Source organism: Aspergillus aculeatus, assembly GCF_001890905.1.
Source record: "Aspergillus aculeatus ATCC 16872 unplaced genomic scaffold ASPACscaffold_9, whole genome shotgun sequence".
Taxonomy (NCBI): Eukaryota; Fungi; Ascomycota; class Eurotiomycetes; order Eurotiales; family Aspergillaceae; genus Aspergillus; species Aspergillus aculeatus.
The window spans coordinates 266,676-293,808 of NW_017962984.1; the positions used below are offsets into that span (position 1 = coordinate 266,676).

General features: G+C 52.9%; 11 protein-coding genes across 11 annotated transcripts; 5 read left to right on the plus strand and 6 right to left on the minus strand.

The window, feature by feature from the left end:
* Window positions 1-198: 198 nt before the first annotated feature.
* ASPACDRAFT_1856718 (uncharacterized protein) lies at window positions 199-1,773 on the plus strand (the record flags this gene model as incomplete). The annotated part of the gene is made up of 1 exon (XM_020197498.1): window positions 199-1,773. One exon carries the CDS (start codon window positions 199-201, stop codon window positions 1,771-1,773), a length of 1,575 nt encoding a protein of 524 aa, XP_020055478.1.
* Window positions 1,774-2,057: 284 nt separating this feature from the next.
* On the minus strand, window positions 2,058-3,042 carry ASPACDRAFT_120279 (uncharacterized protein; the record flags this gene model as incomplete). Its single annotated transcript, XM_020196334.1, has 2 exons — window positions 2,058-2,136; window positions 2,192-3,042. The coding sequence occupies 2 exons, from the start codon at window positions 3,040-3,042 to the stop codon at window positions 2,058-2,060; spliced, it is 930 nt and encodes a 309-aa protein (XP_020055479.1).
* Window positions 3,043-5,417: 2,375 nt separating this feature from the next.
* ASPACDRAFT_120280 (uncharacterized protein) lies at window positions 5,418-6,475 on the minus strand. Its single transcript, XM_020196335.1, has one exon. The coding sequence runs from the start codon at window positions 6,059-6,061 to the stop codon at window positions 5,669-5,671; it is 393 nt and encodes a 130-aa protein (XP_020055480.1). The 5' UTR covers window positions 6,062-6,475; the 3' UTR covers window positions 5,418-5,668.
* Window positions 6,476-7,161: 686 nt separating this feature from the next.
* cyt19 (putative arsenic methyltransferase Cyt19) lies at window positions 7,162-8,229 on the plus strand (the record flags this gene model as incomplete). The annotated part of the gene is made up of 5 exons (XM_020202637.1): window positions 7,162-7,359; window positions 7,431-7,535; window positions 7,570-7,936; window positions 7,985-8,137; window positions 8,198-8,229. 5 exons carry the CDS (start codon window positions 7,162-7,164, stop codon window positions 8,227-8,229), a joined length of 855 nt encoding a protein of 284 aa, XP_020055481.1.
* A 1,236-nt stretch (window positions 8,230-9,465) lies between these two features.
* On the plus strand, window positions 9,466-10,389 carry ASPACDRAFT_29548 (uncharacterized protein; the record flags this gene model as incomplete). The annotated part of the gene is made up of 2 exons (XM_020199651.1): window positions 9,466-9,921; window positions 9,988-10,389. 2 exons carry the CDS (start codon window positions 9,466-9,468, stop codon window positions 10,387-10,389), a joined length of 858 nt encoding a protein of 285 aa, XP_020055482.1.
* Window positions 10,390-10,490: 101 nt separating this feature from the next.
* Window positions 10,491-11,053, minus strand: ASPACDRAFT_43804 (putative arsenate reductase (Arc2); the record flags this gene model as incomplete). The annotated part of the gene is made up of 3 exons (XM_020201320.1): window positions 10,491-10,669; window positions 10,726-10,840; window positions 10,898-11,053. 3 exons carry the CDS (start codon window positions 11,051-11,053, stop codon window positions 10,491-10,493), a joined length of 450 nt encoding a protein of 149 aa, XP_020055483.1.
* A 603-nt stretch (window positions 11,054-11,656) lies between these two features.
* On the plus strand, window positions 11,657-13,021 carry ASPACDRAFT_29607 (arsenic resistance protein; the record flags this gene model as incomplete). The annotated part of the gene is made up of 4 exons (XM_020199652.1): window positions 11,657-11,921; window positions 11,992-12,134; window positions 12,205-12,291; window positions 12,368-13,021. The coding sequence occupies 4 exons, from the start codon at window positions 11,657-11,659 to the stop codon at window positions 13,019-13,021; spliced, it is 1,149 nt and encodes a 382-aa protein (XP_020055484.1).
* Window positions 13,022-13,375: 354 nt separating this feature from the next.
* Window positions 13,376-14,301, minus strand: ASPACDRAFT_43806 (RTA1 domain-containing protein; the record flags this gene model as incomplete). The annotated part of the gene is made up of 2 exons (XM_020201321.1): window positions 13,376-14,052; window positions 14,121-14,301. 2 exons carry the CDS (start codon window positions 14,299-14,301, stop codon window positions 13,376-13,378), a joined length of 858 nt encoding a protein of 285 aa, XP_020055485.1.
* A 1,322-nt stretch (window positions 14,302-15,623) lies between these two features.
* On the plus strand, window positions 15,624-16,451 carry ASPACDRAFT_1856724 (MARVEL domain-containing protein; the record flags this gene model as incomplete). Its single annotated transcript, XM_020197499.1, has 1 exon — window positions 15,624-16,451. One exon carries the CDS (start codon window positions 15,624-15,626, stop codon window positions 16,323-16,325), a length of 702 nt encoding a protein of 233 aa, XP_020055486.1. The 3' UTR covers window positions 16,326-16,451.
* A 93-nt stretch (window positions 16,452-16,544) lies between these two features.
* On the minus strand, window positions 16,545-17,918 carry ASPACDRAFT_1870223 (uncharacterized protein). The gene has a single exon (XM_020197948.1). The coding sequence runs from the start codon at window positions 17,841-17,843 to the stop codon at window positions 16,653-16,655; it is 1,191 nt and encodes a 396-aa protein (XP_020055487.1). The 5' UTR covers window positions 17,844-17,918; the 3' UTR covers window positions 16,545-16,652.
* Window positions 17,919-19,560: 1,642 nt separating this feature from the next.
* On the minus strand, window positions 19,561-22,200 carry ASPACDRAFT_1856726 (DUF2945 domain-containing protein; the record flags this gene model as incomplete). Its single annotated transcript, XM_020197500.1, has 5 exons — window positions 19,561-19,777; window positions 19,839-19,951; window positions 20,039-20,162; window positions 21,380-21,452; window positions 21,515-22,200. The coding sequence occupies 5 exons, from the start codon at window positions 22,198-22,200 to the stop codon at window positions 19,712-19,714; spliced, it is 1,062 nt and encodes a 353-aa protein (XP_020055488.1). The 3' UTR covers window positions 19,561-19,711.
* Window positions 22,201-27,133: the final 4,933 nt, after the last annotated feature.

Below are 27,133 nucleotides of genomic sequence, written 5' to 3' on the forward strand. Positions count from 1 at the left end.
AGTTGCCGGAGAGCTTCATTCCCTTCACTAGGATCTCTTTCAAAAGCTGCCCCTCACTACCTAATCCTCATTATAAATACTCCCATGCTCCTTTGCAATGTCCCCTGTCGATCCAACTCCAACTTGCTCGAAGTTCATCAGAAAACGGATAAAAGAACTGGTTTGTTCAACTGCGATCTGACCACCCACGAGAACAGAATGTCAACCTTTACTCATGGGCCAGGCGATCCAATGCCGACCTTCAGGATCCCGCCTCCGCCAATGGCCGCGAGTGCGTTCTGGAGCACCCCGGTGATCAAAGACTCCCTGGCTATCACAACCCGGACCCAGTTCGTGTGCAAGATGGAGGATACCGCGCAGATGTGGCGAAGGATCTTGGCAGTACGTTTTGATGACTGGAGCCTTGCTGTTAGCCCTGTCAATAGCCCGCTGACCGAACCTTCAGAGAGCCCCGAGCTGTCCGATCTGTCCGAGTTAGATGATGACATTGATGATGAAAGCATGAGCTCAGGCTCTGATATCCCGTTTCGACCTCCTCCCGGCCTCCTTCCCTACTCGGTCCTGCCGCCCCCCCCACCACCACCATTGTTTCTCTTCGGAACACGCAATGGCATACTGAACCGGCCCACAGCCGGCGGGCTGGGTATGAGCATCCCACCGGCATCAGTCACTCAGCGCGGCGACTCTGTCAACAACGCCAGCAGCAGTGGGTCGGGCATCCCTTGCCGGGCTACTCGCAGTTCATTCCCATATCCGCCGCCCTTGTTTGTACGCCAGTACCTGGCGGCTGCAAGGGAGGGCACCCGAGTTGGGCCTATCAGACGGTCCCAGACCCGCAGTGCTGCCAACCCTGAGACCTCACGACAGCCACTGAAGCCCTATACACTCTTCGACCCATCCTGGGACCTCGGACCGCCCACGCAGATCCCACGTCAGGTTCTCTCTGCCCTGCGTTCGACAGCAAGCCACGAGGAAGACACATCGCGCAGCGATGCCAGCACTCAGCCCGAAGGCCCTGTGCACCCACACAGCCCGGCAACCGGATCCTCGCATAGCGAGGAATCTCCAGCCTGTACCACCAGCCGTGCCCCTCCAATCGTGGTTCACGAGCTGGGAACCGCCATCTTCTCGCCCGATGGCACCGAGACGGACTCCAACGTCCCATCTCTAACCTCCACCTCTTCCCCATCCACTCATGAGGCGCCCTCAGACCCCTACACCTCCGCCTCGCCCTCCCTGAACTCCCCCTCCCCGCCTCCCACCCCACCCTGGAAAATCACCGACCCCGCCCTCATCCCAACCTACACCCTGATCCAGACCAAGCACGACTGCAGGTCCGTGTCCATGTTGCCCACGGAGATGCTGACGCTGGTCATGACCCGCGCCCTGCCAGGCCACCTCCCACTCCCGTTCCTGCTCCTCTACTGCCTCCCGGGGCTCGGCTACGAGAAAGACGAAGCCGCGATGATCGAGTGGCGCGACGTGAAGGAGCACGCGCTGCACGAGATCTCGGAACTCGTGGACAGGTACACCGATCTCATTCCGGAGGACGGGGAGCGACAGCGCGCGCGCACGCAGCTGTTGGCGGACCTGCACTTCGGGATCGCCACGGGGTCGAGCGTGCGCATGTACGACTTCGATCGCGGGGACGACGGGGTGTTTCTGCTCGAGGAGTGCGCGTGGGCCAAGCAGGCGGGGCCGCGGTTGAATGTGCGCGAGACGCCGATCGCGTTTTCGAACCTGGTGGATCGCATTGCGGGGTGGGAGAACTAGTTGCACCTGCTGGTCACGTTATAGGGATGAGATGTCGGATTGATGTTTTGACTTAACATGAACATTTACCAAGTAAGAAAGACAATAAAAAAGAATAAAAAAAATCAAAAAAAATCATCTAGCTTCGCTAGGTTAGGTTAGCTCTATGAGTATCTCTGTACTGGTTCCCAAGTAACGAATACTGTCCCGCAAGAACGCGGGAATCTAAAACTCCACAATATATGCCACAAACAATATACAAGGAATGTAAACCCCATTCCCATCTATAACCCCCAAAGCAGCATCTAGCAAGCAGAAACCAAACTATTCCGCGACCTGACCGGACTGCGACCCTGCAACCCGGACCCCTCCGACTCTACCTGCCTGACCACGGTGGTCATCGTGCCCGTGGTCCCCCGTGTCCGCGGCAGTCACACACTCATCCCACCCCTGCGGCGTGGTGACAAACGCACTGGTGGCACTTGTATTCGACAAAGGATCGGCGTCATTCAGACTTGGGCCCTTGGCAATCTGCACCAACCGCCCCAAAATCGCATACTCCAGCTTCAACTTGATACTATACGCGACGGGCTTGAACATGACCTGCAGCGCATAGTACCCGGCATACTCGATCGCGACGACCGCCAGATCCAGCACGAGGATGACGATGTTGATGACGAGCAACTGGGCCAGGATCAGGCGGCGCGGGCGCTCGGGCCGCAGACGCAGCATCTTGATTGTTTCGTAGACGTAAATCCCGGAGAGGAGGGCCTCCTGGACGCAGAAGGCGACGAGCTGGATGCGCTCCATGGCGTCGTAGCCGGACTTCCAGCGCGGGGCGCCGCCCAGCGCCCCGTACAGCAGCACGGTGGTCGGGATGTGGAACAGGATCGCATCGAGGATGATCGCCCCCAGGATCCAGGTCAGGAGCTTCGGGCGCTGCAGCACCAGGTGCAGCCGCGACCACAGCACCAGCGAGTGGCCCGTCACCATGCAGTACCAGGTCAGCACGATCAGGGTCACCGAGATGTAGCGCGAGACGTCCGGCGCGAACAGGAAGAGCGTGTACCCCAGCACGTGCGGGATCAGGCTGAAGCTGGTGATGAATAAACTCCAGAAGTAGCAGCCCCGGTAGGAGTGGAAGGTCGTCAGACATAAAATCACCAGCTCGATCGCATTGTACCAGGTGATCGCGGAGAAGGCGCTGATCACGTATTTTTGGACCGTGTCGCCCGGCGTCACGGCGCTGAAGCTGCCTGCATTGTGGGTGGCGCGGTCGAAGGCGGACATTGCATTCCAGTCGGGGTTTGGTTCATCTGTCGAAAAGAGGACGGGAGGTGTTGGGCATGGTGGTGGGATGCTGGTGCCCCGGCTGTCTGAGGGGTGAGGTGGTCGTGGTGGTGATGAAGAAGACGACGGAATCAGGTGTGAAGAAGATAGGGTTATGGTTCTCTCTCGTCTATGCCGCGTCGCTCATGCGACCACTCCATGTTCCTGAACACGAAGCCAACCCGAGGAAAAAAAGGTTCTGCAGGGATTAAAGAAGGATTCGAAGGAAAGGGAAGAATTAGAGAAGAGAAGGGTTAAACGGAGTTTAGGGGAATTTTTTCGCCTCCCTCAACGTGGAGGGAGCGAGGGAGGGAGCAAGGAACCTTAATGGTGATATTCTGACGTCGTCGACCTGGGCGAGACTCACGGCCGATTCCATGGTTAACGTTTCACCCGCTCGTCCTCTTGCCCGCAATGGGGAGCCGATGCCTATGGTTGGTCTCTGCCGAGTTCTGCCAAGCAGCCCATCCCAATAGTTTTATTTGGTCGGTTTCGCGACCGTGAGGATTTGACCTCGCAAAGCGAGATCGGATGCCGGTGGATTTGGCACGCTACGCACGCTGCGCACGCTAGCCCTAATCCATCCCCCCCGCGTTCGTCCCAACTGAGACATCATGGCTTCAGGGGCGACTGCAGGCACCGCGATCAAAGTTTCTCCTCACGATCGCTCGATCAGGAATTGATCGCCTTCGTGCGGGGGAAGCTGCTGGTCTGAAGCATGGCACTAGCGACCGCAGGATAATTCGCGTCGATTGCATGCAACATCCACCCGCGTGCTGATCTAGTCATGAGGTAATGCACCATGGCCGATTCCTGGCCTCACTTCATGTTCAGATACAAGCCTTGACTTGCACAAATCGTTCATCCTGCCGGTTGACGTGAGAAATCCGTGAAAATCCGTCCATGCTTCCAAGACCTCCGACCGTGGCTTGGTCGGGAACACGACCTCGAAATCTCCGCGGCCGACGCTGGCACTGCCTCCGACAGCTCCTAGTCGACCCGGAGCTACGGAACCACCTCATGGATATCCCCTACTACTAACCTATGGCATCTGCGTTTCTTGCTCCACCAAGCAACCCGTTCTCCGCTATAATTCGCTGGAAGAGCTCTCCCCATCCGCGGTTCTCGGCGCGTGACAGCAAGCTTTGATCACTGGTGGGCGAAGATGCAGGGTCGAGCATGGCCCGGCCGGCCGGTACTCGATCTCAATGAGGGTGTTTGTCGCCGGCCCGGTGTGCATTCAGGGCGAAGTACTGTCAGCTGGTCCTAATGCGTACTGTTGCTGAATACTGCAATCTGGGCGCATTGAGGCGATTGCTTGTCAAGTCATGGACGGATTGTTGGCAGTTTGGATGGCCACCATGCCGTCTGGCCACCATGCCGTCCTGTGGCTCTCCACCACGTCGAGCTGCTCGCAGGGCGTCTTTGTGCGAAACACACCAATCGTGTGTTCAACTTAATTCTCTCACGTCGTTCCCATCATACTTGATTAGGGATAGTCAAGATACATAGTAGACATTGTTAGTGCTCGCCAATCGCCCAATTTTCTCAGCAGAGCAAACTCTAACGTGATTGCTTGTCCAGGGTCATGACTGCGTGTCTCCGCCGATTTCGCCCCTCGTTTCGATCTCTTGGCACGATTCTTATATGAGTACGAAGTGAAAGGACTGTCGCTTCTATTGGCTGAATGTTGATTGCCAGGGATTTCCTGACCTTGTGTTCTAAGCATTTAGTTCGATGCCACACCAGCATAGGTCGGTGTGACTGAGTTGGGTGGCTGTATGGCAGACGTCTACATACTAGTTGGTCTAGACCCTGTGAGGACGAGGAAGTTCCTGTTCTTCAAGACGACTGTGGTGGCGACCTCTTTGGGACTCTTGTGGACAGAGACCAGAGATATACAGGGACTGGATGTGGCCATTTAACCTCTCCTGGTTTCTCAATGCAAGAAATCTCTACCAAAAGGCGGAGGTGAATCTGCTGGCCCCCAATACCAGCAGCCACCGGTCACCCCGTGCAGCTCGGCCTGATCGAAAATTCACCGCGGCGAAGGCCGGATTCTGCCCCGGAGGCGGTAAGGGTCAGTGTATCTATGCTCGCTAACAAGTAGTTAGTCACTGTACAGTAAGTCCTGTACAGTACCGCATTTTATGATGGACTCGAAAAGAAAATTATTCGAGAAAATTATTTGATAGTACTTGATGCTTTGCGCGGGAATTATATCTGGATACTATCTGTTTTTCTCTTGGAGTAGAGCAATTTGAGGAAGAATGATTGCTGAATCATTGAAAAGTTACTACCCCAGGGGCTATCAACCATGATGCCGATAGGGGGGCGATGAATCTCCTTGATCTTCTTTCATACTCGCTACTTATATGAATCCTTTTTCCCTTTTCTATTCCATTTTGCTTGCTTCTCTTGGTTAAAATGCAATACTCTTTCCTCCCACAAGACTTTCGATGACATTCCTCCATCGCGTGCTCACGAGATGGCGACCCACTCCAGAAAACAATAATCCCAGCCCGGACGTCCCTTTCCGGGGCGTTATAGCCCCTCCCGCTCACTTGAGAAACCTCTAACGCATCAATCACCCAATCACCTCAGCCAGAACAGCGAACAGAACCTGGTTATCCACCCGGCAGCCCTCCCATGGGACCCGCGCGCTGCGATATCCGGCGCGCAGACGCAGATCCAGCTCGGAGATACTGAGGTTCTTCGTGTTGTAGCTCATGACCAGCTCCAGAGCCACAGCGCAAACGGTCGTATCGGTGTCATTGGCCTTGGAGCAGTTTTGCACTGCAGCTCCGGGAGCACGCTGCTCGGGGAGAAACGCAGATCCAGGAACCAGGTCGCCTTCCGGGGGTATCAGGAGGTAGCTGGTATCCAGCAGCGAGACTCCGTCGACTTGCCCAGTGAACACAGAGGGTGGTGGAGAATCAGAGCGGAGTGGGGGGCTGTCTCCCGGACTTGGGGTCGCCATTGGTATTATCAACTCCCCAGACAGGTTAGGTATGATGCTCGAGGGAGGTCATGGACGGGGCGACGCTTGCTTTGCCGGTGTTTTGGGGACCAAGCCCGCATGTAGAGTGTAGTCCTTCATACCAAGACTAGATATTCTCGAGTTGAGTATCTGATTCAAGCTGCTCTGGTTCTTGTCTTCCGTCTGCCCGCGGGGTCTGGGTACCATGTGGCCAACACCCAAGGCAGTATCGAGGAAAGCCTTGAGCCTTTCGTTTTCCTGACGCAGCTCATCCGTCATGGACTGCAGTCTCTGGATCTCCCGCGCCGTGGTATCCTAGAGGGATGCCAGTCTGCGCTCCAGTTCGGCTACATAGTCGCGTTTGCGCTGTCGGCAGCGGCGCTGATTGTTGCGGACGCGGGTGAGGTCCTCTGCCTGCGTGGGAGGTTTAGATATCACCCCACTTACTAATATGAGATGGCCATGGCAAAGGCACGGGGTTTTCACACCTTGGTCTTTCTCTTAACGCGTGGCATGTTGGTAGACGGCGGTGCCGAATCAAATCGCTCCTCGATATTCTACTACGAAGAATGGGACATATGACGATCTTCAGTCTGCGACGGAAATGAGAAAGAGTGGCATAGCTGCAGTAGATGTTATCGATCGGTCAGGTGACGAAGTGGCTCAGCTGGGGGGGGGAAACCTGACTGTCATTGGTGAATGAAGTCCCTCGGTTGCGGGGAAAATAATTAGTAAGTACCTTAGTACTGTACCTTACCTAGTGATCCACTGCACTGGAGGTGGTGACATACCACTTTTATACCCCACCTACGCGGGCTTTGTGATACCCAAACTGATGACATACCAGGTATACAGAAATGCCATAATTTCCACAGAGGTCGCCAATCATGACAAGGAAGAGAAGACGTTACATGAACCATATCGGGTTTATTATTAATACAAAAGAAGTATGGTTTTCTGCACACTCTGCGTATAAAAACGGTCGGTTGTCCCGGCCTCAGTTCAGATTGCTTCTTTTCTTTCCAAACAATCACCTCGCAGAGAGCAGACATACAAGCCGACACACAATCTACTTCGTGCTCCTAACATTCTGCCTCAGTATGTCCGCAGATACCTATACTCTAGTTCAGTCCCGCTACGGCGACATTGCCAAAGAAAGTGCTGCCCCCCAGCGCGGAACGGAAGACGACATCGCCAAAGCATTCGGCTACAGTGCCGAAGACCTCAGCACTCTGCCAGAGAAGACTAACCTCGGCCTCAGCTGTGGAAATCCAGCGGGGTTCGCTAATATGAAAGAGGTTTGACCTCCCCGTCTGGCTCTCATGCCATAAGAAGAACGAACTCGACTTCTGACTGACATTCATACCAGGGCGAGACGATCCTGGACCTCGGCAGCGGCAGCGGCATCGACGTTCTCCTAGCCGCCCGTAAGGTGAGCTCCACGGGGCAGGCTATCGGGGTGGACATGACGAAAGTGAGTGTGCTTCCAGCGCTTTTCTTTCCCGCAGAGCACTGACATGGTCCGAGAAAAGAATATGATCGAGCTCGCCGAGAAGAACATTCAGAAAGCAGGACTGTCTAACGCCAGAATCATCGAAGCAAACATCACCGCCATCCCGCTGCCCGACGCCAGCGTCGACTGCATCATCAGCAACTGCGTCATCAACCTGGTCCCGGCGGCCGACAAGCCCGCTGTGTTCAGGGAGATCGCTCGACTTCTGAAGCCTGGGGGCAGAGTGGCGATCAGCGATATCCTGGCAAGAAAGCCGCTTCCCGACCACGTTACTGAAGACATGGCGTTGTATGTGGGATGTGTGGCGGGTGCGAGTCCGGTCGAGAGATATGAGGAACTCCTTGGGCAAGCCGGCTTGGAAGGTAGATATACCCCGCGATATGAGGTCTCAAGTACTGATCCAGTAGCAGGTGTCCTGATTGTGGACACGAAGTCGGATCTGAATCTCTATAAGGAGTCTTCGTATCTGCCCCTGGGCTCGGGTTGTGGCTCGTGTTGCGGCGGGGGATGCGGGACCGCGACTGCTACTGCCATGACCGAGCTGGACTTTAATGAATGGGTTGGTCAGTTTGCCCTCCCTTCCACCCTTGCTTCCCGGCATAGCCCATTGACAGTGTGTCTAGGCTCTTTCCAGATCTACGCCATCAAGGCGTAGATAGCTCGGTTGCAATCATCTTTATTTTGATGAGCTAACCGCTGGAAAGAATGCAACCGAGAACTCTTTCTCGCAGTGTATGACAAAGCATGAGATGATCCAGCGCCAAGTTGAGATTCCGTCGTTACGTTTTCATTCTTCATCCAGCAGTGGAAAAATATCCATTTTCCTCACCATGCAATTGGTATCTGACTGATTCCCGAGTTCTGAGCGTATGTCCCGCGCATTGGAGTAGCTGCGCATAGACTTGATAATCCCAGCAGCGATTTCGCATGCAGCCGGAGCTCGGATAATTACTCGTCGGACAGGAGTCAGAGCTGTCGTAGCGAGAAGAAGCAGTAGTAACAGGCATCTCTCTGTCTCATCGAACAAGGCCGTCTTCTGATCAATAGCTGGGCTTGACCGTGCTAACGTGCTCGTAACTCTCCCCGATGGGCTTGTGCTGTCCGGGCATGATACACTCCGTGGAGGAACCCCTTCGCTGCCTGAAGTTGAAGGCAGGCATTTTATGGTCGGCATCCGGGCTTCGCTAACCGCTTCTGAGCGACAAGCTACGGGATTAAGATGTGTTACATGTGTAGTCAGACACGCCTCGACCTGGTTTTGCTCCGCATGGGAGTACTGACTTGGGCTGTCATTTCTGGTTCATCTGCCGGTGGGTCTTGATGGCGTCGCTAGACGTACTAGGTTGGTAATCATAGATCCTTATCGACAATGTGGCTTTGGGCCAATAGAATCAATTTTTTCAGCGGGATCCAAGAACACAGCATGCAACACGGGCGCGTACAGTTCCCTTGCGTGTGAAGATACACTTGTGGTCGGGCCATTCAGAACATGAATGTACGCAGTATGTAAGGAGCGGTAGGGAATAAGTGGAACATACATGGCAACAACTAAGGAGGAAGATGCGCATCAACAATGGTCCGGGGTTAACCCGATTGAAGGCTGTTTTTCCGACATCATGGATAAGCCTGTTCCTACTGCCCAATCAGCTTACACCAGTGACATACTCGCCGCCAGCCTAGGGCACCCACCCATCAATTCACTTAGTAAACAACTTTAAGCACCATCACAGCTTGATCGGGGCCATTTATCCTAAACTCACTCTTCTGCTTCCATCCTGAAAGTAATAGACCAAAACACTCAATGATCGCGTGTCGCCGAATCTCCCCGTTACACCTACTTACCCCATTCACTCGTTCAGTGGTGCGTTTCCCACCCAGGAATTACAGCACCATGGCCTCTTCCGCAGCTGTCCAACCAGGCCCTACTATCTCCTCGCTCGAGATCCCGCCGTCTCTCGCTATATCAGAGAGTGAGGACAGCTTCAACATCCGCAGCAAATATCGCCCCTTCATTCTCGAGGACAACGCCGCGGAAGACTGGGTCAACAGGCTGGAGCTCACAACCGCCATGGAGATGGCGGCGCAAGAACTGGCAAAGTCCAAAGACCGGCTGAAAGTGCTGGTCCTGTACGGCAGCCTCCGTCGGCGGTCCTACTCTCGCCTCGTGGCGTTGGAGGCCAGCCGGATCCTCTTCCGTCTCGGGTGCGACGTCCGCGTGTTCGATCCCGAGGGTCTGCCGGTGAAGAATGATACCGAACACAACCATCCCAAGGTACAGGAGCTGCGGGAACTCAGCAAGTGGAGCGATGGGCATGTTTGGGTGTCTCCCGAACAACATGGCAACCTTGTCAGTAATCCTATTTATCTATCATTTCTTGGTCATGCCAGTTACTAATGGATAATCTGTCGCCAGACCGCCGTCTTCAAGAACCAGATCGACTGGATTCCACTCAGCACGGGCAGCGTGCGCCCCACGCAGGGCCGCACGTTGGCGATCGCGCAGGTATGCGGAGGGTCGCAGTCGTTCAACGCCGTCAACTCCCTGCGTATCCTCGGCCGGTGGATGCGCATGTTCACCATCCCGAACCAGTCCTCGATCCCAAAAGCCTACACGCAATTCCCGGACGAGGGGCAACCGGGTGATCAAAGACTGCTGCCGAGTGGGAACCGGGACCGACTGGTGGACTGCATGGAGGAGTTTGTGAAATACACCATCCTCATGCGACCGCACCTGGAGCTGTTTGGGGACCGGTACAGTGAGCGGGAGGAGAAGCGGGTGAAGGAGGAGAGGGCCCGCGTTGAACAACAGGCCTAGCCCTCAGCGGTGCGCTTTTGCATGTATATACTGATAGACCTTGTTGGCCATGTTCTTTACTAAATGTACATAGACTAGTTAGAGCAGTCCATGCTATGTATTCATTTCGCCCAGACAGAAGCGTCAAATTCATCCATCAGATCCGTGTATTCTTCCCCGGCCGCGACCCAGCCCTTAATGCCCCCTTCTAGGACGAGACTCCTCAGCCGGGTCTCTCCCTGCTGTTCGATGTAGTCGGCGAACCAACTGGCGGCCCGCGTGCCGCGTCCTTTCGAGGAACCTAATTTCCATTCAGCCTCATGTTCTGCTGCTCATCATTGAGGTGAGGAAACAGACCACAATACCAGACGACCTCCTTGACGGGGCTCTGGTTGAGCAGGGAATAGACTGTTGGGATCGTCGGGTAAAGACTCTGAGCTGGAAGGTTAATGGATCCTCGGATCGTCCCTCCCTGCGGTAGATGTCAGCGTTAGTCAGTCTCAGCCTTCATCCTCTTATTTCTCTCTACCTCAAAGTCCGTCCGGCGTAGATCGACCAATACAAAATCGCGTCCGGCCTGTTTGCCGGCGCGGAACCATTGCAGTACTTCTTCGCGACAGATGCCGACCGCTGTGCTTCGCGGTGCGGGGTAGATTGCATGCCAGGGGATAGCAGCGGCGGTCATCGTGGCTCAGTGGTTCTATGAGTCAAGGTTATGAGATGGTAAATAATGATAGTGGGAGGAGACAACCCTAGCAAGTTCTGCTCATGGGATTGTGACGGTGGGGGATAATGGACAAGGTAAGTATGTAGATACCTGAGGCATGAGTTTTCGCATCAGGTAGAGTCAACGGGACGCTGAGGTAGCGGCATTGCGATGCAGTATGTCACCCGCGGACTGTCGTTGGCTAGGCACAAGAGGGTTCTGAATGCTTCAGTCAGTGCGGGTTTGTGCCAGCGGGCTCAGTGGGGCAAGCCTATACAGCCCGAAAAAATCCAGGCTCACAGTGCATCTCACCACCCAACCAATCAGCATCGACCAGTGACATTCACTTGCAGCACCCCGGAATTGCCACAACATGATTGTGCAGAAGTAGAAATTATCGGCTATCGAGGAGGGGCTACTCATCAAGCTTCGTTCTACGCATTGTGTCTCTATTCGACTACCTTCTACAGTCACTATTCATCGCTGATAGCTGTCTCATCTCCCCTCAGTTATAGACTGACTCACAAGCCACATTCTTGATCCTACCCTACCAGCACTGGGTCGGTCTGTGCAACCGCAACGATGGCTGAACACCAGTTTCCAGTGCACTTTGGTGAAGGTCCAAAACCTTGCCAGCCTCATGACCTGGAGAAACAAGCAGATGCAACCACGCTAGACTCACCCCAGGTGAAAACATCCGCGTTCAAGAGCCTCGGCCTGCTGGACCGCTTTCTCGCGGTGTGGATCTTCCTGGCCATGGCCATCGGCATCATCCTGGGAAACTTCGTGCCCAGTACTGGGCCTGCGCTCCAGAAAGGGAAGTTCGTGGGCGTTTCCGTCCCTATTGGTAAGTATTATCCGTCATGAAGCATCAAGCTCCCTCTCGTCATGCGAAGATACTAATCGGGAGTCGCTAGCGGTGGGCCTCCTGGTGATGATGTACCCGATTCTCTGCAAAGTGCGCTTTGAGAGCTTGCACCGCGTCTTCAAGACCCGCGAGATCTGGATCCAGATCGCCTTCAGTCTGATCGTCAACTGGATTATTGCTCCTTTCTTCATGGTACCGTACCCCTTCCCTGCCCAGATCCCCAGCTTTCGGCATTGTACCGCTAACAAGGGCTGTAATGTAGTTGGCACTATCCTGGGCCTTCCTCCCAGACGAACCCGAACTCCGCCAGGGACTCATCCTAGTCGGACTAGCCCGATGTATTGCCATGGTAAGCCAGCTCCGCTCCCGAGAACAGAATCTACAATTCCCCAGCCGTACCGTGCCAAACCCTAACAATCCCGCAGGTCCTCATTTGGACGGGCCTCGCCGGCGGCGACAGCGAATACTGCGCGATCCTGGTGGCGGTCAACTCCCTCCTGCAAATGGTGCTCTTCGCGCCCATGGGCGTCTTCTTCATCCGGGTCATCAGCGGCGACCACAACATCGCCTTTCAATACGCTACTGCCGCACAATCCGTCGCCGTCTTCCTGGGGATCCCGCTGGGCGCGGCGGTGGTGACGCGGTTCGCGCTGCGCTGGGCCACCAGCCCCCGGTGGTACGACGAGGTGTTCCTGAAGTGGGCGAGCCCGTGGTCGCTCATCGGGCTCCTATTCACGATCTTGGTGCTGTTCGCCTCGCAGGGCCGGCACGTGGTGCATCAGATCGTGTCCGTGGTGCGGGTCGCGGCGCCGCTGATCGTCTACTTCGCGGTGATCTTCTTCGTGACGCTGCTCGTGGCCTACCGGCTGGGCTTCGGGTACCGGCTGGCGGCGACGCAGAGCTTCACGGCCGCCAGCAATAACTTTGAGCTGGCGATCGCGGTGGCGGTCGCGACCTTCGGGGCTGATAGTAACCAGGCACTGGCGGCGACGGTCGGGCCGCTGGTCGAGGTACCTGTGCTGTTGGGGCTTGTGTATGCCGTGAAGCTGGTGGCGAGGAGGGTCGGGTGGAAGGATTAATGGTGTATCTGGTATTCACCCATACAAGCCGCGATGCGGTGCAGATGCTGGTAGATATTGGAGATGGTTTTTACACCGCGGTATACATACAATCATGTAGATAATATAAATCTTGGTAATGTTTTTGGTATCGCACAACTCCTGCGATACAGCTCTAGCACATAGCGAAGCATAGAGAATCTTGTGTCTGCAATCCGATCTCAAAAGTGAAACGGTTCAGATCTAAATCCCGACCTGCGAAATAAGGGTTCTATGTTGATGGAAAGGTCACATACCCCAAACTCCCATCCAAAACCAAGGCTGGGCCAGCCAGTCCAGAAGCAACGACACCAACCACAACGCCCAGCAAGACACCTAGTCCAACATAACCACCCCATCAGACAACCCACCATGCCCCATCCTCCTCACCGCCCGCAACATCCTCCCCGGATGCACCGCCGCAAACGCAAACACGGCAATAGCCAACAACGACGCATCAAAGACATACAAAATCGCCTCCTTCTTAGCCAACACACTGTCCGTGCCCGCCAAAAACTCCACAAGCCGATAGACACTGCGCACCGTGATCAACGCCGTGACCGCATGCAGCGTCCACAGCGTGCGCGACCACGGCACGGCGGGATCGCGCGCCGCGGCCGACGGCGGCCTCGTATTAAGCCGACGATGCACCGCGCCAGCCTCAACGAGAAACCACCCCAAGGCGACGAGCTGCACCCCCAAGCCCCCGATGACCACGCGCTGGCCTGTACGTACCCCGCTCGCATCGCCGCTGGCCTGCATCGCCGACCCCATCATCTGGCACACGAAGCTGCCGATGTCGATCAGCACGTAGATCTTGGTCATCCACGTCGACCGGATGACCGTCGCCGACTGGGCATGCAGGGCCCGCACCACCCGCCCCAGCGTCATGTAGACGCTGGCCGAGAGCAGCGGCGCCGACCCCAGGATCAGCATCAGCTGCAGCAGGTAGGGGCTACCGTTGCGGATGTGATTGTGCGACCACGCGCGGCCGTAGTAGCCGAATGCTTCGCCTGTGGTTTTGATGGATGTTAGCGGGTGCGTTGCCAGAGTTGGCTGTGTTGAAGGGAGTTCAACTCACCGATGCACCCTAGCAGGAACGGGATGAAGAACCACGCGCGGAGTCGGAAGATTAGGAAGAGGTGGACCGCGGCGCCGAGGGCGAAGATCACGACGAAGGTCCAGCCCGCGGCGGCGGAGGGGTTGTAGGGGTAGAGGTCGAAGGAGGCTTCCCCTCGGGGCGCGAGAGGCGCGGGGGACATTGTTCGTTCGGCGGCGTTGAGGTCGAGGTGGAATCGGTAGAGGCGAGATGGAGGAAACAGGCCAAGGTGAAAGGGAAGTGTTCGCACCACCGAGGAAGGAACTCGAAACCTATATACCCTTTCCAGAACGGGATCAAATGTCAATCGTTAGAGAAGCTTGAGGGTACGAATACGGTGTCATTTCCTAATCGGGTACTGTCTCGGGATGCCGCCGGAGAGCAGCCGGCGCTATGTTAAGCCCTGAAAAGCATTGCGCCCATGGTGCTGTCAAGGCACCAGTTACTGTTCCTGATAAGATCATCCAACGTGTAAGTAGTTCAGTTTCTTTTGATGAATTGCAGTTTGCCTGCAAGCTCCACAGCAGCATTGTCTGCTTGGTGAGTACTGCGCTCCCACGGCTACTTCAGTGACCGATATAAGCTCCACTGATCAATGAAGATGTGAGGAGCGATACTCACTACACAATGAGTACTAATAGCCTTACAAAATCAAGTCAAGGGTGTAGACATGTTTACTCGGAGTAGTTTAGCTGGTACTTAGACAGCGTGCGACCGGTTCCAGCCCGTTCTGCTGTTTACGAGTCGCGGCCTGTCACTCAAACCAACTCTACGTGATGGTCTTGGAAATTCCTCTTGTTTCGAATCCGGCACTTGCGATATGGAAGCAAGGATGAAAGGCTTCTACATTGCGAAGGCGTTATGTCGCGCGTAGACTTCAATACCATCAAAGTACCAAATATCCATTAGGGCTCAATCTACCAGACTCGATATTTCTACCGTGCATCTATTCTGCGTCTCAAACTTGCGCATGACGCAGAAATTGTAAAAATAGCACAGAGGATGATCTCACACCATCCGCTTCGTGTCCACTTGACAGGATATTGAAATCCCTGCAGAAGAGGATTCTGTGACACTTGTTGACTGACCACTCTAGAAAAAAACGTTGCGAGATTCTCGACCATGGTTTTCAGGAGAAGCAGGCAGTGGGGAAGTTAGATAAATAAAGTGGGTCAATTGGTCCGCGAGTACGAGAGAATTACCGGATGGGGACAACGTACAAGATCAACTGCCGAAACTCTAAACCTATTATTTGTAGAATACCCCAAACAGACTTGCTGGTGGAGTAGAAATGCAAACTCTGAGTCAAATCACTTACCAGCATGCTTATATATCGGTAGAAGAGTGCCCAGTCTCATTCACCCCATCACTCCCGTAAGTCTTCGATGGAAATCCACCCGGGTGCTCCTACACCTCACTCTGACACAACGTCATACACCGCAGTGCATCCAGAGGGAACAACACGAGAGAGAAAAAAGCACAAACATGAACAAAGAAGATGTTGTCCACCGATGTCTTGATCCCAAAGCAAGACCCTCCTATGGCGTCACTACGCGCGCCACCCTCCGCACCCTCCAACTCATCTTCGCGATACTCGTCGCCGCCCTCTACGCGGTCGACCTGGCCCATGCCACCGAAACGCGATCCCACGCCTCCTCGGAATGGATCTTCGCCCAGGTCGTCGCCTGCCTCTCCGCCGTAACCGCCGCGGTCCATTGCACGCTGGGGCAAAAGCGGGTGGTCGCGGCCTGGTCCGCTTGGGACTTCGTGCTGTTTGTTCTCTGGCTCGCGCAGACGGGGGTCTTCGGGACGATTTACACCTCCAAAGATGTGGAGCCACTGTACCGGGAGAGGACGACCTCGTTGCTCCGGATGAGGGCAGCGGTCTGGATTGATCTCCTGAATATGCTGCTATGGTTGGGGACGACGGTCATGGGGCTGGTTTGGTGTGTTCGGGCGCGGAAGAGTTCTCGCTGTGTGAAGGGATGTGGTGGTGCGGGCCCAGTCAGGGGTCCGGAGGTGGAGAATGTGATGGTTGACAGTTCAACACGAAAACAGCATGAGACGGAGGCGTTGGCGAACTATGCGGAGGCCGTCGAGCGGTTGGAGGCGGGCGAGGCGGACAGCCCACCGCCGCCTTACTGTGAGAAAGAGAGGCTCACCCAGGTTGAGAATCGGGGGCGGTGAGGTCAAGCTGGTATAAGGACGATTCTTGGATGACTGGCAAGGGAATGATTCGATGACTGAATGTTATATGTTATAGCGAATGGGAGCAGCTGGATGATGCGAGAATAGACGAAATCAGGTATACAGGGCTCTTGGTTTCATCATGTTTGTCCGATTCGTTTTTTTCCGGCCGAGAAACTCAATGCGCAACGCACGCTTCACTGGATTTATATGTGTTAGTGTCGGACACAAAGATTTATGGTAGATGTGCTTGAATGCCACAATAGTAAAGGGTTCTCTATCCATGCAGTCTTCTCTTCCTTTATGACCACACCTTAACTTGTCTTTCTACAATACAGAAAATCCCTTGCGCGTATCCTTCCCCTCGTCCGTCCAGTCTATATCTACCGCGTCGCCAAACAACAGCGGTAGAAAGTGCGAATACGCCCGCCCGGTCCAAGTCACGGGAACAAAGTGAGCTCCTCGGCGGATCCACCAAAGCGTCGCACGGGCAGCCCAATCAGGCGATGCATTGAACCTCGTTGTCGAGAAGTGGTATGCTGGAAGCACGATATGGCGATAGGTAACTTGCGAGGAACGATAAAGGGAGCGAGCATAAGGCAGGAAGGATGGCTCGGGTGGAACAGAATCTTGTTGGGCATGGATGATTCCCCACGGCAGGGACAGCTCCGACTCGCAACCAACATACCAAATCTCCGGGAGCACTTTGCCTCTGCGTGTGGCTTTGAATCGCAGGAACTCTTGAATCACCCGGATTACCGACGTCGAGTTCGACTGTGTGCCTTCTATGCTTTGCGTGTCGTGCGCGAGGATGAGAATGTCCGCCTCTTTCAGCATGGCGAGTAAGCAAGTAACGTCTTTCTGCGAGCAACTGGATTCGAGGTCAAGCTGATGGACGCATTTGACCCGTTCCCCTAGGAGGTGCTTTTCCATCGCCTGTCCAAAGTCTCCGGAACCACCGATCATAACGACGGTCTTGCCGCGAAGAGAGTATGCCGTTCCCGCCACCCAGTCGAAGACCTTGATCGCCGATCCCATGTACTTATCCGGGTAATGGTGATGCAGGGCATGATACTCGGGGCCCACGAAAGCCCAGCTCCGGTCTTTTGGAATTGTGTCGTAGGAGATATGGTTGGAGTCCTTTCCGTCATTGAGGATCACGGCTAGGGCTCGTCCCGTTTGGACCAGCAGGACGAGGAGCAGAGCCCTGCGATCGGACTGACTGCTTGGGGACAACCAGACCGCTCTCGCAAGTAACCACCCGATAACGCTCCCCAGCAGTTGGCAAAAGAGCTCGAGTGGGAGGGCAATCCGTGCATTTAGGCTGGTGTATTTGGTGTTGAACTGGAGTAAGCGGCCGTAGTAGAGATGATGGTATTGGTGGTAACGGGAGAGCTGGCGCAGGATCTTCCACTCTGACCGTGCCCAGCGATGGAGCAGATAGTGCATTCCATCGAAGAAAATAGTACCGGTGAGATAGAGATAGCAGATAAAGAGAACGAATCCAAGAAACGGCATGATGGCAACGAGGATATTGGAACTGGAGATTCTGCCATTCTCACATTTGCCTTGTTGTCGATTTAATAGTCTTTGTATATGTGCCCCTGAAAATCTCGACAACAACCACCCTTTGTTCACTACTGTCGGTGAATCGGTGCCTGGAAGTGGATACCTTCTGTGTAACGGCGCCTCCCAAGCATTTACTCAGGCACAGTGTAGTGAACTTTTGAGATTTTTCCCAACTAGTACTAGATGCCCAGTATGAGCTTCTTTGTGCCATTATTAGACTCAAATCTTGTCCAGTGTTTGCTGCTTCCTGAATGGAGAATTGTGTTTGCTCTAGACGATGCATGCTAAAGCAAAACCAAGTTCTGGTAAAAGCCAAATCTGTCTTGGGAATTCAGTAAATTGGAGATTGTTCGACGTTGAAATTGTCGGCGCGATTTCCAGGACCGGGACAAAATCGGCAGCTGTACTGAGCTACGTGGTCTTGGCCCGCCCCACACTCCTGCCAAAAATAATCGAATGGCACGTGCATACGGAGTACGATCCGATACGAGTACGAGCTTAAGACCGAGATTCTGTGTGCATGGAGGAATCCAAGGCGTTCTAGCGACTCCTCGTCTAAAGTCTTAGGCGAAGCCCTGTTCGCTGACACGTGGATATAGGGCTGGCTAGTGAAGCCGTGCGGTGCGAGCTTAATCACAACTCGCTGAACGGGCTTTGTCGTAGCAAAGCCAAGCCTGTGCTATAGACAATTGCGAAGCTACGCTAATCTTGACAGCGCAGGAAATCTCATACATCTACCTTTCAATTACACAGCCAAGGCTCCCCAAGCGCCGTCATTACATACATGCAAAATCAGTCTCCGGTACATGTCTCGGCTTTAGGTAAATGTGCAAATTCCGGGTGCGATTCGAGTACAGCAGGTGTCGGGGTTGCCGCTTAGGAACGTAGGAATCCTTCATCTCTCTCCGCTATGGATCAAAACTGCTTGTCACTTCATGGCACTCAGAGATCTCTATGGGTGAATGATTGGCTAGGAAGAGACTAATGGGCAATGCCAATGCACGGCACAGCCACTTCTCACCGCTTCCAGGCAGCATCCCCCGCCAAGATGGGCAAGGCGATCCCCACCATGGGCCCCTTCCTGCCGAAGCAGCAGTTCCGTAACTTTATCTCCCAGCTGAAGTAAAACTAGTGGTTTCGCAATTCTTGGTGTCTATTGCTGTCACCGTCGCCAAGGCTTATGTACAGTTCTATCGTGGCCGTGCTGCTGGAGAGGCCTTGCTTGTTTAGGAATGTATGTGGAGTGGCGGCCTCGGTTGCTTACTACCTGGGGAGATACCTGGAGAGGCTTTTCCTACTTGGGAATGTGTCAGGAGAGCTCTTAGATACAGAGAAAGGTGTCTGAAGACGCATTGCTTGCTTCGAAAGGTGGTCAAAAAGGCCTTAAACTTCAAGTATTGATTACAGTGTAAAGCTTAAACTATTGTATAGGACTTTTAAAACCCAATCGTATGTTTTGTAAGAAAGTTGATACCTACCTTGCATTTCCAATGATAGAAAGATATCACGATACATGTTGATACTTGTACAGGAACGCGTTGGTGAATGTCTTGATAGAAAGCGCAGGTGGGCCGCTCTGACTGCGCGGTGGTAACCCGCTTCCATGTAATTCCCTAGTCTAAGACTTACCTAACAGGAGATTTCAGATGCCCAATAAGACATGATCTCACAGAAGATTGGCCGGCTGACCAGTTAATTTCACTAAACAGCGCAATAAAAAGATGATACCAGACTATTTTTACTCTCCATTATCCTATCGTATCGTAACATCACATCATTGACATAAAGCATCATATCCCACATGATACATCATCATCTCACGCACTGCCCAAGATGTTCTTCTCGTAGATGCTAGTCAGCTTGCCCGTGTTCTGGTTCTCGACCTGGGATGATGCACTTCTTAGCAAATGATTTTCCATCTTGTGAAGGTCCGGCAGAGCATACTTCATAGCGGGGGTTCTCCTCGCTGGCATCGACGTTGCGGTCTGCCTGCACGCCGGGCTCGGTCAAGACGGACTTGATCGTACCGACGCTCTCCGAAGTGTTGGAGTTCGGGCCTGAGCGTGGGTGTCAGTTGTGCATTGTTGTGTGGTTTGCGTGGGGGACTATTCAAGAGGTCAAGGAAAAGAGAAAGGGGATCGTACCGCCGACGGGCTTGTAGCGGATAGCCTGGCCGTTGCTGTACTGAGGCATCTTGATTTCTTCGGTGTAGAAGTTATTAAAGAGGAGATTGAATTCGCGGATTGGGTGTTTGAGTAAGAAAATAAGCTTGTATTGGTTAGCTGATTGAGATGGAAATTGCTGAGCGTTTATATATGCTCAGTCTGCGCGATTGAATAATTCACATGTAGATCAATGTAAGCTTGACGTCAATCTGGCTCGTCAAAGGAACGTAGCTATGATTTTAGAATGACCACTCGATTCGATCAGTTGTGGTCATTGTTGACGCATGGTGACATTATCGGGGTGGTTCCGTGGTACTGGCCCGCGGGGGCCCGATCGATCCGGCGATCGGGTGGGGGTTTATCGATCGATGAGCCCTACAGCTACGTACGTAGCCCGCGGGGCATTTCTGCCGGGGCTCATGGTGCTAGTGAAATTGTTCGCTGCCTTTCTTGGGCTTAATTCTCAAACTGTGAACAGGCTTCTATCCTGAAGCAGTAGTTTGCGAGAAGGATGAGCACGGTACCCCTACCAATGACGTATCCCCACCCGAATCGCGATCTGCCTTCTAGCCCAAGATAGTCTCCAGTCCACACTCGATCATCACATCGATCCAATGTACGAACAGATTCCCCTGAGACCTGACTCGCGCCTCGTTTTCGACCAACTCCACGGTCGCCTGGCTGTCTGCTCAGACCCAAGCTTCCTCTGCGACCCTGGCTGCTTGTTGCACGGTCGTCAAACCGACGTAGCAAGCCGGATTCGAGCCGATCAGCCACAGAGGTTTGCCAATTTCAGGTGTCTGCTTGTATAGTAGCAACAGCGACACTGGGAGTAGCGTAAGACGGTGCTGCGATACCTTTTCCACCGCCTGCAGTCACTCCTCCCCGCTGACAATACAGTGACGCCATCATTTGCACGCAAAGGCTGCGTTCTGCTCTTGACGATCTCGAGAGCCAGCATCTGAGTCGCCCCGTGTTCCAAGGTCTCAGTAATGAACACAATCAACGACAGAATGCCGATCGTCAGTGATCTTGGCTAATATCTTCCTCTAACGGAACCTCATACGGAGACAACTAATAGAGTTTAAACAGAGCCGAGTTTTGGTACACCCGCGCCAGCGTGCGGATATAATCGACGGGAGCAAGTGCGGATTTCAGAGTTGGTTAGATAGAACTAGAGTGACAATTGGACTGAAACTACAGTACTTTAGTTATTGTGTGTAGACAGGCGAATTAACGTAGGAGTGCCATTTGCACGAGAGCGAGGGATTCAGAAATAAAAGGTCAAAGATTATAAGATCAGATATGCATTGACAATACGAATTTGCAGAGTTCGGGCCAATCCCGAAGCTCCTCAGACACCAGGAGAGTGAGCGAGGGGGACGAGTGAGAGCTGCTCATTCAGAATCAGACTCTATTGCAACGCAGCAATCCTTACTGGACCGGTGCTTGTACGCGATGGGGCAATCCTGGATCCGGCGACGCAGGGTCTTCAGGAGCTGCTCGACCTCCTCGTGGTCATGCCAGAGGCAGCGGTACCCATGGTCTGTGTCCCCGCCGTACCAGGGAAACAGGGTCAACTCGTCCGGGTCGCAGTCGGAACACTCCGGTCTCCACTGGAAGATCGACATCCGGTGGCCCTTGGCCAGGATAAACGCGCCGCCCGCCTCCCGGATCTCCCACCGATTCTGGCGCGGCACCCAACGGTCCGCTAGGGCGCGCGCCTCGTTCAGCGTGGGCGGCTCCGTCCCGCCCATGCAGAAGACTTGGAGAAAGGGCACCGCCGGTGTGTTGCGGTCGAGCGCGTCCTTCGGTCTGGCGCGTGTGAGGGTGACGGCCAGCGGGCCCTCGTTCAGCGACTCCCAGTAGGTACTGCGAACTTGGCAGATGTCGACGTCGAGGCGCTGGGGGTCCTGGTCAGGTTTCGGGTTCTTGACTGAGGGCGGAACGTTGAGAGCGTCGAGGAGAATGGCTGTCCAGATCTTAGTTGTGGCCTCGGCTTGGGGAATGCAATCTGCATCTCGCGGTGGGCGCTCTATGCTCTCTTCAATCATGGCCCTGATTTTCTCGTTATCCCAGTAGTCCGGCGTGCTTTTCAGGTGCCTGACTCGAACGCAATCGAGCGGCAGACCCGGGAGCATCTTGAAGAAGGCTTGTTGGGCCGACGAAATGATGGTTCTTACCTCAGAGGAGCAACAGTTTGTGGTGATTGGTGCCCTGCGTCCTGATTTGGACAGTCTCAACGTGGTCGTGAGGGCGGTGGGGTGTCAGAGTCGAGGGCGTGTGGTTCTATATATAGTTAGTGTAGGAGTAACGATAGCGCTCGCATTTCAAGTCCCAAATGCAGTTGACAGAGACATTGATAGGAAATTTCATTCAATTACACTGTGATGGTTGCAGCTCTTGTGGATCCAAGAATAAGGGAAAGGAATGATTTATTAAAGGCATAGCAACAATCACCTGCAATCCTTTGCCCCCAGCACCTCATTGTGCTGTGCGATGCAAGAAAAGAGGATCATTCTGCACAAATCTAGAACAAAGCCTTGCATCCGCTACCTGCGTCTGTTAAAGATGCTCAAAGCAAGGTGAACCAGGAGTTCCGAAGACTGACACAGCTATATGGCAGGACCTCACTGGTGGCCAGCAGCGCACCTCGAGACCTCCATCGAATCCCTCCTTTCATCTTCAACATGTGCGCCGATGGACCAGCAAGAGTTTATCGAGTGCTGTCCGTGGGGCAAGGATAGCAACGGCTACACTAGATGAACACTTTCTGCTTCTGCGCTGATCGGGGTAGTAGGTGTCTTCATTCATTGTTCAATGGGCACTGCTTGCATTTCTTCACACCACCTCAATCAATGCCACACCGGATATTCGGACAGCGAATCGGAACCCTTTCTGGGCTTCTGGTGATGGCTATTAGTTGCAGTAATGTAAACGCGCGCCACAGGTGTGACTATATGCGGCCAGTCCATCCCTCGTGGGGTAAGAAAGTCTTCATTTAAGTATCGACAAGGAGACCTTATCATACCAACAATCCGTGAATAATGCCATCCCTGCGCGCAATCATGTAAACATCACGAAAAGGGAGACCTTTCGCGGTCGTGTCACCCAGAGAACAATCGCTACCTCGAGCCAGATTTGGCATTCTCCCCTCCCAAGGATCGCGGGAGTGTCTGTGAGTCGGATGAGTGCTATAAACTGCTTCTCTGTTTATCAAAGAATAGTCAGGCTATATCCACTGAATTATTGCCTCATCTTAGTTTGCGCTATGCGCAACTAGAGTTCTTTCTGGAATTTGATTAATTCATCGATTGATGAATTTGTGTTGTGTATTATTCTCTAATGGAGCCCTTTACATCTCCAGTATTCATAGCTTGTTCTACATTGGGAGCGGCTATACAAACTACTTGGTGCCCAACTCCTATTTTCATTTAGAAAGTATTGATATAAGAAACGAGTACGAATTTAAGGGTAAGTAAAATAAATTTGATACGATAGTCATATAGCAAAGGCTTGAGCCAGCTGTTCACCTATCTAATATATACTTCCACTTGGCCTCTGGTTCTGTTTTTAATAGTTCTTCACCATTTTCGAGTATTCTGCCGCTCCGGCATCTACCGCAGCCATTCTACTGTCGCCGAAGCCCCATCCTGTAGGCTGGAGCCGGCAATTTACCTCGAACCCGGTACTACAGATCGCATTGGGGGCCCCTTGTTGCCCCCCACACATTCTTGTATAACTATACTTCTGTTATCTATTTGACATATAGGATACTTGTAAACTAGGTAATCTAAGTTATTATTATATATATATATATATATAAGTACAACCACAGTGGTATTATTTAGGCTTGGTCTTTATTCGGCCTTGGTATTTATCTAGATTTATGATAGCCTATAGAGGGATAGTATCCTTACTTCTTGAAGGAATCGAGCCCACTGCTAGATGATTAGCTGCTATACAGCCGCTCAAGGAGCCCGATCTGGAGTCATATTACACCACCGAGACGGAAAGAGTATGGAATGGTTTCTATGCGCCCTGAAACCAAGGTCACTTCAAAGCCACGCTGAGCGGTGCTGAATCAATAGGGCCCTAGTTGCCGGTGGAGGATTGTGACCAGTGGCTACTTGCAGACAGCATGATGAGAGAGGAATGGGCAATATGGAACCATTTGTAGAATTCTTGTGGTTGGTTGATGAACTGGCAGCTCTAGTGTGTGCAACTCGCGTAGTGGATCGCCTCGGATAACGTGGCCGGATTACTCCCGATACTGCTCAATGCGGCCTTTAGGAATATATGGTTGAATCTTTTGTGTTGTTTGTGTGGATAACACAAAAACAGTTCAGAAAGTGAACATTATAACACATCATGTGACTGGACTCTCATGGTATGAGGCCCTTGTACTCTTGCATGCATCCGGATTACATGCAGAGTTGGTGGGCCTGCTTGGGTGTGGATATATATTGCATCAGAATTATATTCTCCAAACACATGGCTGTTACCTTGGTAGTAGAAAGTGGAGCTGGGCCTTCAATTTAGAGGCCACATAAAGCCAGGGCAGTTATAGAAGCAAGGCATTCTAGTCAAGGCATTCTAATCGTTGAGAACGCCCTAACAAGGCAAACGAACAAAAGATAAAGCATGAACCCGATCCTCTCACCGGGCCACACCCCAAAAAGCTTGGTTTTGTTCCAACCCCCCGAGTCATCAACTCCGGTTCGCATCCTCGAATATCCCGAATGATCGGCATATCCTACCATTGTTCTCGACCGATAGGTAGCGTATCAATTGAGTAAAGCAAACAGAAAACCGGTTCCCTTATCTTCCACCGCACGTTGTGGTGCCTCGCGCTTTGACTCACCGACCGAGACGAAGAGCCTGGATAATCGGGATGTGGAGCTCACTAAGCTTGTCGGAATATCAAAATTCGCCACGCGAAGACTCCCGAAGAGTCGGCCGCTAAAGGAAAAAATCCCGTCCGACTCCTGTGCACGGCCGCTGTTCCGAAAAAAGAAACAATTGGCATGAGCAATTTCATGCTTTCATTGGCTGAAGGCCCTGACGATGCCGCCGTTCCCGATGGGACGCGATCGACCCGGTCCCCCCTGTTCCCTATGCTAAGGTGTGAGGAGCATATGACCAAATGAGTTTTTTCTTTGGCGCTGCTTAGTGTTCGGTAGGGCCAGGGGATCGGCATCAGGGATTGGGGCTGGTTCTTGTAGCGAAAACCACCTCTGGTAACAGCGACCATTTTTGAGATAGTAGAATTGGTAAATGAGATCAGCTTTCATCTAGAGGAATGATATACACACTACGGATTGGCAAAACGATCATTTTCCACACGAAATGTTTTCTAAGCAGAAAAGTTGTGGTTATCTCGCGAGTCAAGAAGAATAAGAATTTTTCGAGATGGAAGTAATGTTCGTAGAATTTTTGTTGAGGTAAAGTGAAATGAATATGTAAAGTCTAAAGCGTTCATATATACATGCCCGCCGAAAAATTAAGTATTAACAGGTATTAAAAGGATATTCACAGGTGAAAAAGAAACTCCTCGCCCCGCTCATGACCCTCTAGACTCCTCCTAAAATGCCGTTATATGTCGTATCAGAGCGGATATGCTCAGTGGTTTTCATGGTTGATTATTGATGGTGGTTTTGTTGATTTCTTGATGTGGTTGCAATGTGTTTCACAATGACGGATGGAGACTCAAGCGAAGTGGAACTTCTTGTACCTATTTTCAGGTCATTAGCATTTTGCAGATGCAGATGGTGAAGTAAAGTCAGTGACTCACTTTTGAGAAAGCTTCTGTCTCCAGCTGGAGGATGAAGAGGTGGTGGAAGTGGTGGCCATAGTGGCAGCGGAGGAGCTGCGCGAGCCCAATTGGCCGCGGGAGACATCAGTGGACTCGAGCTCCTTGGCGAGGGCGTCCTCTGCGACGTTGCGAGGAGCAGCGCGGCGAGTGTAGAGGCCGTAGCTCTCGGGGCCGATCATGGGGAAGGGGATGGTCATTTTGAAAGGTTGTGTGTGGAAGAAATTAACCCTAATGGGCTTTGGTGTTGTATGGTTTGGAAGAGGAGGAGGTATTAGAATTAGAATGCTTTGTTGGATGATGAGAGAAAAAAAGTCGACGAGGACCAGCTCGACAAAGCGTTTATATAACTTTTTTCAACTTTAGGATGATCTCCTGATAGAACAACACAGTATCTATGGTGTAGTGATTCATTCATACACCCGATCAAATTTTTCTCTTACGCGGCACAATCGATCCGAGAGGCGATATGGCCGGAAAGGGACCTAGAACGTTGGGATCGAAGCTGTCAGGGCGAGTCTATGCTTCCTTGAGTATAGTGGGGCATCTAGAACCGCAGCGAACCTTAACAATTTCTCCGCCAAACTTGCCACTCTTATCAGAAGGAAACCCGCCCGGCCCCCTGTGCGAAAACCGCGCATAGAAAGAAAATCTCCCGCGCAAGGAAAAAACTCTTCGGCTCACCCGACCACCACCATCCAGCTGGGCTGGAACGCCGTGCTAGCCGACTCTGAGTATCCTCTACCTAATGATAATTGCCCTTGAGTCGTTATGATATGGTAATTGTATGCTGATATCGGCACGGTCGCGTCCTCCCGGTTGCCAATGCTGCCCAACACAGACACATCACCTAGACTACCTACCTATTGCGTGCGACCGCGCAATCATGCTCGACTTTTCTACGACGGCTGCCACCCCCCAACCCGCGGAAATGCAGCTCTCCAACCTGTCTGCAACCGGCAGACCTTCTGAATTCTGCAATTAAAGTTCCGAAAGCGTGTTGATTGTGTGGCCAGGAAGCTCTGACCCTTGGGCCAGAGCGGGCCGAGGCTGATGCCGTGGATCACACCACGATAAGATAAGGAGTCAGGTGTTTGAGTTGCGTGAGCCCTGGGTTTGCCCTTGCAGAATCAGTTGATATGACAGAGGCATGATGTGAGGGATGCTGTCGGTCTCATGTCATACCCCTGGTGAACCCTGGTTTGAGATGGATTCTCAAAATAGCAGATGCTCTTTCATGCTGATACTCAGAGTGTATATGT